Source organism: Aotus nancymaae, unplaced genomic scaffold (genome assembly GCF_030222135.1).
Source record: "Aotus nancymaae isolate 86718 unplaced genomic scaffold, 86718_ANA_hifiasm-v0.15.2.pri h1tg000006l, whole genome shotgun sequence".
Taxonomy (NCBI): domain Eukaryota; kingdom Metazoa; phylum Chordata; class Mammalia; order Primates; family Aotidae; genus Aotus; species Aotus nancymaae.
Window position 1 is genome coordinate 52419373 of NW_026988417.1, and position 12909 is coordinate 52432281.

General features: G+C 43.4%; 1 protein-coding gene across 1 annotated transcript in view; it reads right to left on the reverse strand.

The window, feature by feature from the left end:
• IGFBP7 (insulin like growth factor binding protein 7) overlaps positions 1-12909 on the reverse strand; it is an 86492-nt gene that overhangs the window by 6483 nt on the left and 67100 nt on the right. Inside the window, exon 2 of the mRNA XM_012441065.3 lies at positions 3811-3920. Coding sequence (XP_012296488.2) covers positions 3811-3920 — 110 coding nt within the window. The remainder of the gene's footprint in view (positions 1-3810; positions 3921-12909) is intronic.

Consider the following 12909-nt stretch of genomic DNA (forward strand, 5'->3'; position numbering starts at 1 on the left):
TTACAGGCATGCACCACCACGCCTGGCTAATTTTGTATTTTTAGTAGAGATGGGGTTTCTCCATGTTGGTCAGATTGGTCTCGAACTCCTCACCTCAGGTGATCTGCCTGCCTTGGCCTCCCAAAGTGCTGGGATCACAGGTGTGAGCCACCGCGCCTGGCTTATTTTTTTATTTTTTATAAGAACATGCTAACTGTGATCTCTGCATTAGCTCCAGGACTTGCTGATGGGTCACAGTCTACAGTGTAAGAAACATTGCCTTGGGTGATGCATGTGGCAAATTACATTACGAAGGCAGAAGAAAACAAGAACAGCGTCACAGCCGGGTTTTGCTTGTTCTGGAAAGTCTGCAGAAAAAAATAGTTTCCTACTTCCTCTTCACTTCTCTCCTTCAGCACCCATCTCGTTGATTGACGTGGTGGGTTTTGTTTTGTTTTTAAAGACAGGATCTTGCTCTGTCACCCAGCTGGAGTGCAGTGGTGCGATCACAGCTCACTGTAGCCCCACCTCCTGGGCTCAAGCGGTCCTCCCACTTCAGCCTCCCGAGCAGCTAGGGACTACAGGTGCAAGCCACCACACCAGCCTCGACCACTTTGGTGTTTTTGAATAGCCCTGAAGACAAGCCCTCAGGGAGGCCTACTAGGATTTGCCCTGTACAGTCGTAAAAGGGAACAGATTCCCAAGGAAGATGTATTCCTCTGGTATGTGAATACTTTAGCTGGGGTCAGGTAGAGCAAGGACTGAAAAAATTATCTTTGCCAAGATTTGCCAGTAAGGTCCCATGCCCAAGGACACTTGGGTGACCCTCGCTTCTCAATGTGTAAGTATCTCTAGAAAACTGTAGAGAATTGCAATGGAGCTTTTCGTGGATATTCCTCAGAATGTGATACCTCTACCTCTCCACACCCTGAGCAAATCAGCAATCTCCAAATAAGCAGTGAGGAAGGCCTGTAGTTCCTGCAGTAAGGGTGGAGGGGAACCCATCCGCGGACTGCATTTCTGCTCTTAATTGCTCTTGCTCCACCTTCCTTTTAAAAACATAATTGATTAGGGGTGAAATCTTATTGCTCCTTTAAGAGAAGTTTCAGCTGTACAGGATGGTATAGGTGGTGTTGCTTCTGCCATCACCCCCACATCAGGCATTTCCTGGTGCATGTTCCCAGACTTGACACAAACCAGGCGGATTCACGCAGGTGCCACTGTCAGTGGCCGCATCCCTCTGGCCGCATGGGGGAGCCAGAGGTTAGCAGGTGGCCCGACCTGGGCTTGAGCCCTTCAGTGGGATTTTCACAATGCAGCAGGGAGAAGGGAAGCCCTTTCTTTCCTCTGGGGTCTTTAAGCTGTGAAAATGATGTGAGTGGAGTTGCTATCTCCCACTGCAGAGGAAGCTTTCTGAAGCAGAAGAAAATAAGACCAGTATATTGAGAGCAAAGAGTCAAGAGTTAAGAGTCCTGATGGCGTGTGTACCTGGATGCAGGGGCACTTGAGGTTGAATCCCGCCCCCTTTTTGTTTCACGTAGGCTAGTTTCAAATGGGCTGGTACAACCTGCAGCAGAAAGAGGTCTGACTGCGGGAGCCACAGTCTTCCTGGAGTTCTAGAAGTTGCTCCTCTGACCACACAAAGAGCAAAAAGAGAGTTAAGAGAGACCATCATCTACCTTAGAGCTTGCTGGAGAAGCAAGGCAGCTAAAAAGGGATGTCTGGTTAATTAAACCTTTGTACTTAGACTAAGTTTCTTTTCTGGTACCATGAGTTTTATGATTTTTTTTTTTTCTTCATAGGATAGTTGTGAGGCTAAGCAACTCAAAATGTATAAAAAGGACAAAAATCGGTGGCGCGGTGGCTCATGCCTGTAATCCCAGCACTCTGGGAGACCGAGGCAGGCGGATCACCTGAGGTTGGGAGTTTGAGATCAACCTGACCAACATGGAGAAACTCCGACTCCACTGAAAATACAAAATTAGCCGGGCGTGGTGGTGCATGCCTGTAATCCTAGCTACTGGGGAGGCTGAGGCAGGAAAATCTCTTAAAACTGAGAGGCAGAGGTTGCGGTGAGCCAAGATCACGTCATTGCACTCCAGCCTGGGTGACGAGCAAAACTGTGTCTCAACAACAATAACAAAAGGACAAAACCTAAGTGTATGGTAGAATTGTGAGGTATTAATTGATGGCAATGAGTGTTTTCTTTTCCCTTCTCCATACCATCCATGCTGAGAAGATGGTGTGCTTCGAATATGAAGATAATTATACAAGATAATGCCACTCGAAGGGAAAAATTTCCAGGAACAGTAGCTAATGTCTACTGAGTGCTAACTATGTATCAAGTGATTTTTACTTGCATTACTTTATTTAATCTTTATGATAATTACATGCTACTTTTATACTGTAGAGACGGGAGCTGAGGCTAACAGCAATGGTTCTCAATCCAGGGCAATTCCCCAGCTCCCCACCCTTAGGGGACATTTGGCAATGTCTGAAGATGCTTTTAATTCTCACAACAGTGGGGATGGGGTTTGCTACTGTTATATCATGAGTAGAGGCTGGGGATGCTGCTAAACATCTTTCAAAGCATAGGCAGCCCTCACAGCAAAGAATTGGCTGAGAAACCCTGGCTTGCAGAGAACCAGCCAACTTGGCTAAGGAATTCACGTTCTTTTTTCTTTTCTTTTTTTTTTTTTTAGACAGGCTAGAGTGCAGTGAGGCAATCACAGCTCACTGCAGCCTCGATCTCCCGGCTCAAGGGATTCTGCCACCTTAGTCTCCTGAGTAGCTGGGACCACAGACATGCATTACTATGCCCAGCTAACTAAATTAAAATTATTTGTAAGAACGAAGTCTCACTGTGTTGGTCAGGCTGGTCTGAACTCCTGGGCTCAAGGGATACTCCTGCCTCGGCCTCCCAAAGTGCTGGGATTATAGGCATGTACTACTGCACCCAGCCTCATACTATTTTTTTCCATTTAGGAAGTCATTTCAAAGCTGATTTATTAAAATAATATCATGCTTTTCCACTTGGGGCCAGCATTTAGCAAAATTCAGAAAGAAGAACATTTTTTCTTTGATATTCTTCCTCTTCTTCCTTTTTAATGCTCTGTTCTGGAGTGACCTCCTGTCCCTAACTGAGGGTTCTATAGCCTTGGAACTTAGAAGAATAGATCCCATTTCACTCCTTCCAACCTACTTCCAGTGCCCTTAAAATATACTCCTCCTATCTCCCAGCACTTAGGGAATCTGAAAAAATAATCCATGCTCACAGGAGAATGCCACAGAGCCTTCTGGCTTTTCACCATCTTAACCGAGCCTCCCATCTCCTCTCAGTAAAATAATAATAATATCTCCCAGCAGACAGGATCCAAATTATCAGCTAAGTGTTGAGTCTTAAATGAGGAGACTGATGCCATCACAAACAGCTTGGCAGTTGGGGAAGGGGTGGTATTTTGGGACAGAAAGACAGAAACTTGCACTTTTAACCACTATGCTATACTGCCTTCACTGAGGACACACACACACACACTCGTACCCACATATGCATACACATATACACACCACAGGTGCACACACCCCTGAAGGTGGGTTCAGGATTATCGTTCAGCATTATTGTTCTTCCAGTTTCTCAGTTTTTAGGACAGGGACTGGTTTTTGGTCCATGGATCCAGAGGAGGTGCCTGTACTTCACCTTAGCCCTAAGGCTTCACCTTGGAAGAGCCACAGTGAACATAGAAGACTAAGGATTTAATGTTTTGCCATCTTTGTGCAGTGCAAGAGAAGCATGTCCATCTAGGACGTCTTCCTGAAGTCTGTGCCACTGACCTTGTTCCAGATAAGGACAGGGGTCGGGATTCCGATGACTTCACAGCTCAAGTACACCTGGGCACCAGTGACATTCCAGATGTCCTTGGGGGGCGTCACTATGGAAGGACCTGCAGGAGAGGACACAAAACCAAAGTCATCTTTTAAACAGCCTTCACATGAGTCAGCATCCTAGGAAGAAAATAATAATCATGTTTATGAGGCCGTCCCCTTGGTGGATTATCTGAAGCAAATTTCCAAGACCACACTGGCTTCCTCTGGCCACAACATGATTTTAAGGTCCACTTTGGGAATGCATAAATCTAAACAAACAAAAACAATTAGGAAGAAAAATTTGTCATTAAAATTTTCTTCTTCCCCAGACTATGCTTAAATGAGTGCTAATTTACCAGCTATTTTTTATTATCTGGGACTTTTCTAGTAATAATGCAATTTTAGTTCCAAAATGCCCCATGTTTTTCTTCTTTTGTTTGCCAGCATTTCTATTTTGGGTTGGAAAGGCAACAAACAACTGCTCCTTGGGTAATGAAGAAAAAAAACCTAAGAGAATATCTGAAAATGTGCTAAGCACCCAGACAAGATGGAAGTCTCTGCCTCAAGAAGCTTAGGATCTAGCGTTGAAAAGGCGATGAGGCAGGGAAGAAAAGAAACACATGGAGCGCTGTGTGCCTTAGGGGATTGGAAGGGACCTCTTTGTTTTTAATTATTTTTTTGCGACAGAATCTCATTCTGCCACCCAGTCTGGAGTGCAGTGGCTTGATCATAGCTCACTGCAGCCTCAAACTCCTGGGTTCCAGCAATCTTTCCACCTCAGCCTCCTGAGTAGCTGGGGCTATAGGCATGTACCACCATGTCAGTTAATTTTTAATTTTTTTTTTTTAGAGATGGGGTCTTGCTATGTTGCCCAGGCTGGTTTCAAATTCCTAGCATCAAATCACTCTCCTGCCTCAGCCTCCCAAAATGCTGGGATTACAGGTGTGAGCCATCATGCCTGGCCACGAGGCACCTTTGAATAGAAGAGGCCTGGGTGTCGAGGAAGGTGGTACAAGGGTCCTTCTTCCAGTGCAGTCAGGGCAGGCAGCTGGTAAGAAGGAAGAAGAATGACTGGTCTATTGGGTGTGACCAGGGTCCCCAAGGAGAGGGCCCTTTTCCAGTGTTCTCAGTGTCCAGGTCTCTCGCAGGAGACATTGGCAAGTCGGGGGCACACCCAAGCCACTGCCTAAATAGAGTCAGCAGCTATGGGACCACTGAGAGAGGCCAGAGTGATGCTTCTCCATTCCCCCAATAAGGGAACACCCCCCGCCACCTTCTGTATCATGGTACTCTCTGGAGAAGGTCCCTACTCAGCGTCAACACAAACCATGTGTATTCTTTTTGCTATGAAAGTGGTATGACTCTCTGGTCCTGGGTTAGCTAACTATGGCCCATGTACGAAATCTGGCCTGCCATCTGTTTTTGGATGGCCTGTGAGCTAAGAATGGTGTTTGCATTTTAATTTTTTTTAATTAAAGACATTTTTATTTTTTTGACACAAGGTCTTACTCTTGCTCAGGCTGGAGTGCAATGGCGTGACCTTGGCTCACAGCATCCTCTGCCTCCCGGGTTCAAGCTCAAGCAATTCCCATGCCTCAGCCTCCCAAGTAGCTGGGACTACAAGTACATGCCACCATGCCCAGCTAATTTTTGTATTTTCAGTAGAGACAGGGTTTTCCCATGTTGGTCTCAAACCCTGAGCTCAAGCGATCTGCTCGCCTCGGCGTCCCAAAATGTTGGGATTACAGGTGTGAGCCACTGCGCCTGGCCTACATTTTTAAACAGAAAAAAAAAAAAAAAATTAAAAGACGGATATTTCATGATGTGTGAAAATTGTAAGGAAATGCCCATAAAATAAAGTTCTGCTGGAACACAGCCACACTTGTTTCCTGCTGTCTCCAGCTGCTAGAGCAGTTGTGGCTGAGGCTGTATGGTCTGAAATATTCACTGTCTGTGGCCTTTTATGAAGAAATTTGCTGATTCCTGTTCTAATCAACTGAGGGAGACTGATGCCTAAATGAGATATTATGGGAAAGTCTCAGAACTTCAATCCTTTGCACATTTTCCGGAGCTGATGCAAGTAACCCCCCTGGGTGATTTCTGCTTCGGCTCTGAAACACAACACTGTGGAAGCCAACAGATATTGAGAGAGTGGGCGCTTACCAACTGCGCCTGTCCCCTGGCAGCCTGGCTTCCCAGCATTTATAGTAGAGATGCACACACTTACTTTTTATTTTTTTATTTTTATTTTTTTTGAAATGGAGTCTCACTCTGTCGACCGAGCTGGAGGGCAGTAGCGCAATCTTGGCTCACTGCAACCTCCGCTTCCTAGGTTCAAGGGATTCTTCTGCCTCAGTCTCCCGAGTAGCTGGGATTACCGGCGCCCACCACTATGCCCAGCTAATGTTTTGTATTTTTAGTAGAGACAGGGTTTCACCATGTTGGCCAGGCTGGTCTCAAACTCCTAGAGTCAAGTAATCTGCCCACCTTGCCTCCCAAAAGTGCTGGGATTACAGGTGTGAGCCACTGTGCCCGGCCAAACACCTACTTTCTATTTACTGGCAATTAGTATGCCATTTCTGCTAAGTCTGAATGCCAGGGCTTAGTCACCAGGGGCCTTTAGAAAGACTTGACCATCCGCAGAGCAGGGATCATGGGAGCTGGTAGCCTGGGTTCCTCATGCGGGGCAGTGTGAGACTCCAGAACCTAACCTGGCCCTTATTCCATGCTCACAACAGTTTCTTGAATGAATCAGTTAATGATCCCTTCTGAATTTTAAATCTCTGTTGACTTGGGTCTCCTATCCTAGCAAAATAGTGAACTGCAGGGTCATCTTGCTTCAGAGTCCTGGGAAAGGGACAACCTCCCCTTAGGACTGGAAAGTTTCTGGCATAATCAGCATTCAAAGGACATGAGTCTCCCCTTTTGCAACAGACTATTTCCAGCACAGTATTAATTTCTTGAAATAGAAAGGAAATGACCCCAGTATGCAAGATTTTCCCACTCATCTAAAATATTAGAAGCTGATTTTGTTTAATCCCTTGGGATATTTTTATTTTTTCCCTTTGTAGGAATGTGCAAAACAATCAAAGTTTGGAAAGCTCTAAATACATTTCATGCTTCCTTCCCTCCAAACCATAGGTCTGAAAAGGAAGCATATATCCTGGCCAGGGGGCTTGGCTCCTCTGCTGCAAACATGAAAATGTGGTGAGCGTAGTGGTGCAGTATTTACTTTTCTGGCTCTGTCTCAGACATTTCCTAGTCTGGATGCAGCAATACAGAACCCTGCAAAGGGTTGGGCCTCACCCTATCCGAGCCTTCCTCTAGGGCTCTGGGACCCCAAGGGCTTGGCCACCACAGAGCCGGATCTGGCTGGGCTTTGAACTGCCTTCGCCCACCTCTCTGAGGGCCCTCAAGCTGCTCTGTTCTCCTTCCCACACACAGACTTGGCAGGAGGACTTCAAAGCTCAGGGGATCTCAAAGGATTGTTCTGAGAAGAACACACCAGTGTTCAGAGATTTGGTGGGGCTCGGGAACAAAGCCGCTTCTCACATATCCAACCCACACAAGGAATGCAAGACGATTTTATTGTGAGGATCGGAGGGCCTCAGTCCTGCCAAAACCTACTTACTTTAACCTGCGTTCATCTCCCTGTTGCCAGTACAGGTAGCAGGGTCATCAGTCTTGGGCAGGGGGCAGATTCTGGAGCGCTAATGGGCGAATTCCAGCCTGATTTTCTGCCAGAGAACTTGAAGACATGCTATGGATTTTTCCCATGGGATTTTACACAGATGTTCTTAGTTTTAATATAGTCCAATTTATCAAGTTTTCTTTTCTATGGTTAGTGCTTTTTGTGTCCTGTTTAAGAAATTTTTTTGCCTAGCCCAAGGCTATAAAGATTGCCTGTTTTCTTCTACAAGGTTTATGGTTTTACCTTTCACATTTAAGTTTTTGCTCCATCTTGAATTAATTTTTGTGTGTGCTGTGAGGCAGAGGTCAAGGTTCATTTTTCCTCCCCTAAAAGGACATCCAATTACTTCAGCACCATTTGTTGAAAAGACCATCTTTTTCCTAATGAATCATAATAATGCCTTCTTGGAAATCTACAAGATCCACTGTATATGTATGGTGCTATTTCTGGACTCTCTGTTCTTCTCCATTGGTCTATGTGTCTATCTTTACATCAACAACCATGGCATAATTTAGAAATTACGTGTACTAAAATTGAAGCACTAAATAAAAGGCAGATATAATATATCTGTTTTCTTCAATCCTCTTACTATTCCAAGAAGCAGAACACTCTAGGACAAGCAACCATTCTTTTTTTTTTTTTTTTTTTTAAAAGACAGGGTTTTACCATATTGGTCAGGCTGGCATTGAACTCCTGACCTCAGGTAATCCACCCGCTGCAGCCTCCCAAAGTGCTGGGATTATAGGCGTGAGCCACTGCACCCGGCTGGGATAAGCAACCATTGCTTTTTAATTTTTATTTTTGTAGAGACAGAGTCTTGATGTTGACCAGGCTGGTCTCAAACCCTTGGGCTCATGCAAGCCTCTTACTTCAGCCTTCCAAAGTGCTAGGATTACAGATGTGAGCAACAGTGCCCAGCTATGAATTCTTTAAAAACATCTGAACCCAGGAATACTTTGAATGACAGCCATTGTCAGGGGATTCAATATTAGGACAAATCATACCACGGGTTCTTCTTTCACTCTGCCAACCCCTGGAATGCCTTAGGTAAATGGGCTGAGTCAACATTTGGATCATTCCAAGATTTTGTCAATCTTGCCATCAGGCTATGCCTAGAATTCTACGAGACTTCCATACCACAAAAATCTGTTATGATTCACTGAGTCCTGGTGGGGTGATGGAGTGGAGAAAGGTAGAGGATGAGCTGTTAGGACTAGTTCACTGCCCAACATTTACAAAAACACTTGGGTATTTCAAATATCCTTGAACAAATGCTGGGTTTACTAACACAGGAAAAGTTTAACAAACCATATATAAACTGGAAAGTGCTAACCTACAGAATGGACTTTTGGTTTTGATATGCAGTCTCTTGAAAAGGAAAGTCATATCAAGAAATTATTAGTGTAACATTCAAGTGATCAACAGATCTCTTAGAGTAGGTGAAGGCAGGTTGGCCTCCACCTGACTTCCTGTGTTGGAAGAATCTGTAGGGATTCAACATTCTTCCCAGTACTTTGTTCAGAGCTGATACCCAGGAGGATTCCTATTTACTAAGCTCTGATTGACTCTTTCCCACTTACCTGGTCTGGAAATTTCCCCAGAATATGCAAAGAGAATGAAAAAACTTTTTTTTTTTTTTTTTTTGAGACAAAGTTTTGCTCTTATTACCCAGGCTTGAGTACAATGGTGCAATCTTGGCTGGAATTACAGGCACCCACCACCAAACCTGGCTAATTTTTGTATTTTTAAAAAATTCTTTCCATGTCTTTGAATTATCATTTTTGTATTTTTGGTAAAGACAGCGTTTCGCTATGTTGACCAGGCTGGTCTTGAACCCCTGACCTCAGGTGATCTGCCCACCTCAGTCTCCCAAAGTGCTGGGATTACAGGGATGAGCCACTGCACCTGGCCAAAAAACTCTTGATAAAAGCAAATTACAGAAGTTTTACAGAAAGGTAAATGAAGATACATGGTGAGAAAGAATAAGCAAGTGACTTAATGATGACTCACAGGGACACCAAGAGGCCAAGTCTTGTATAGAAGAGATGCCGAAAATGTTTTCGGTGGATACAATGGCAGCCCCAACAATGCTGCACTCTCCTCCCTGACTCTCAAGAACCATCATCCCACATATTCCATTGATAAGCAATTTCACTGCTGACGATCATCTTGAATTGCAGGTCCGTCCTGTAATTCCATTCCTGACAGTTCTGTCCTGCAATTCCATTCCTGACAGTTCTGTTTTACCTCAGGAGAGTGCTCTACTCAATGACTCTTTACCGTAAAGTAACTTCTAACTCCTTCCACTCTACCTTTCTTCCAAGAAATCCAGGGCAGATACAGAATTTATTTCTGTTTTTAAGAATAAAGAAATTTTTAGGTCACTTTGAGATAATTTTCTCATACATAAAGCTCAAAATCTGTCCTCAAGGCCACAGGAAGGGTAATAACATTATCATCTAACTCATACTTAGTGTTTGGATTCCATTTGAAACAAGTCACAGAATTCTTAAATGTATAGAGACAAACATCAGGATAGGTCCAATTATTTGTTTATCCTTGCTTTTGTTCCATTAAGAGCTCCAGGCTGCTCAAACATTTGTCTAGCAAACATCCTGTTAATAGAAAACTGACTGTGCACTGCTTCCCCCTGCCCTTAACCCACCCTGGGCAACTCCAGAAAGCAACCAAACTGTCTGCAGTGCTGCCTGATGTAAAGAGACACCCAACCAATGTGGACTACCCATATTTTTCTATCCAGATAACTGTACCCAAACCAGGTTACTGCATTTTCCTTTTACCTTATGCACTCAATTAATTCTCATTCAACCTCTTTAGATCCTTTTCAACCCTCTAAATTCATTTTATTGCCTCCCCTATTTTTTATAACTCTTGCTCAGTAACCTTAGAGGGTCTCTTCTTTTTGATCATTCTTTAGAGGGTCTCTTCTTTTTGATCATTCCTTGAAGGTAAAGAAGAAAGAAGGGAGGGAGGATGATATGGTTTGACTGTGCCTCCACCCAATCTTGAATTACAGCTCCCATAATTCCCACACGTCATAGGAGGGACCCAGAGGGAGGTAACTGAATCATGGGGACAGGTTTCTCCTGTGCTGTTCTTGTAATGGTAAGTCTCATGAGATCTGATGGCTTTATAAAGGACAGTTCCCCTGCACATGCTCTCTCTAGCCTGCTGCCATGTAAGATGTGACTTTGCTCCTCCTTTGCCTTTCACTACGATTGTGAGGCCTCCCCAGCCACGTGTAACTGTGAGTCTTGATAACTTTGTTACTTTTTCTTTATAAGTTACCCAGTCTTGGGTATGTATTTATTAGCAGGATGAGAACAGACTATTACAGAGGAGGTGGAGGAGAAAGAGAAGAAAGAAAAAACTGAAAAAAGATAGCCACATGCTAAAGGAAGTTAATAGCAAGGAAGAAGAAAGTTCTAAGTTTGGAAGAAAACAAAAATTCACTACTATGAAATATATCCTTGGAACAAAATTACACTTGTACTCCATAAATTCATATAAATAAAAAAATTTAAAAATTAAAAAGCTAAAACTCAATTTAATGAATCAGATCACCTTAAAAGTACTTAGAAGTCTCCTGCAGAATCTCCACCTAAGTCTACATACTCCTCCTTTGCCACTTATTTTCTTTTCCTTTTTTTTTTTTTTTTTTTTTTTAAAGAGACTGGGTCTTTTTCTCTGTCACTCAGGCTGGAGTACAGTGGCATGAACATAGCTCACTGCAGCCTCAATCTCCTGGGTCCAAATGATCCTCCCACCTCAGCCTCCTAAGTAGCTAGGACTGCAGGTGTGTGCCACCATGCCGGGCTAGTTTTGTTTTTTTTTTTGTAGAGATGGGGTCTTGCCATGTTGCCCAGGTTGGTCTTGAACTCCTGCGCTCAGGCACTCCTCCTGCCTTGGCCTCTCAAAGTGCTGGGATTACAGGTGTGAGCCACCATGCATGGCCTCTCCTTTGCCACTTTCAATTAAGTTCTAGACAAAAGACCCACAGGCTACCATATTATTTTAAGAATATTTGGTTATAATCTGGAAATAGGTATGTTTTGAAAAAGTACTACTGATATAGAAAAGGTAGTTTTATAGATGGATGCATTTAAATTTGGAATATTACAACTTGATTCAGAAGAGTTTAAGAAGGGCAGTCCTCACAAAACACACAAATATGAGGAAAAGACTTTGACATGAAATTCATTTTGAATTTGACCAGCAATTCATTCCAGCTCATTTTATATAAAGTTGCAGTCATGAGGACAGAGTTAGAATATGTTATCCTATAAAAAGCACAGCAGGGACAATATTAAAGAAATATGTGAACAATTTCCTAGTCTCTTACAGAGCACAAAGCACTCCTCAGCCATGACCTGAGATGTCCTCATCATGTTATTATATATATATAAAAAAAAGACAAGGCATTCTTGGGGACAGAACACTTGGCTCTGAATCCTTGTCTACAATTTGTAGCCAGAAGACCTTGAACAAGCCACTTAACCACTTTTACAAGATGAAGAAACTAAGGGGTGTCTAAGAATATTCTCTTCGGGGTTGGAAGTAAGTGAACCTGTCATGAATGTGTCCTAGAGTACAGTCACATGGCATCTTTGACATCTAGGAAGGTCTGAAGTTCCACTGCCTGGGTCTGGAACTCTCATTCTCTGCAAATCAGTTCAGTGCATTTCCTCACCTACCTAAACACAATGTATGTGACTCAAAACACGGTTCACTTCCTCAGGGATTAAAAAAATAGAGCTTATAAAGGCATCACTCTTTACCTAGTTAGCCAATTTCTTTCATCTTAAAGAGCTGTGTAGAAGATGTTAGGAGCAGTCATGTTTTAAAGCTAAATAGACTTGAATTAAGCCTGGGAAATGGTTAAAAGTCAAATTTCCCCAATAATCAATTTCTGTCATCCAATGTCATATTGAACTATGTGTTTTTTGTTTCATTGCTTTCCTAATTTCCCCATCATCTCTTCCATTTTTACCAATTCACTCTACTGTGTCACTTCTACCTAAACTCACTCTCTGCTCCCAGCAGTCCTGCTCACCCACTATTACATGTTCATTACCCCTTCCAGCACCTTTGCTTATGCTGATGCCCTTGGCTACTTGAAATATCTTCCCTCCTCTTATTTCTTATCTATACCCTATACTTTATTTGACATTCTAAGGCTGAAGTTTCATTTCTCTGACATTTTTTGAAGCCTGACAGCTTCAGGATCTCCCCTTATTTCCTCTCTAAAATCCTGTTGGGTTCAGTAAGTCCCACAGAGCATAGTGCATCATTGTTCTCTAATGCTTTCCTCAGCTGGGCTGATTGAGGATGCCAGCATCCTGTTGGAATTAGAA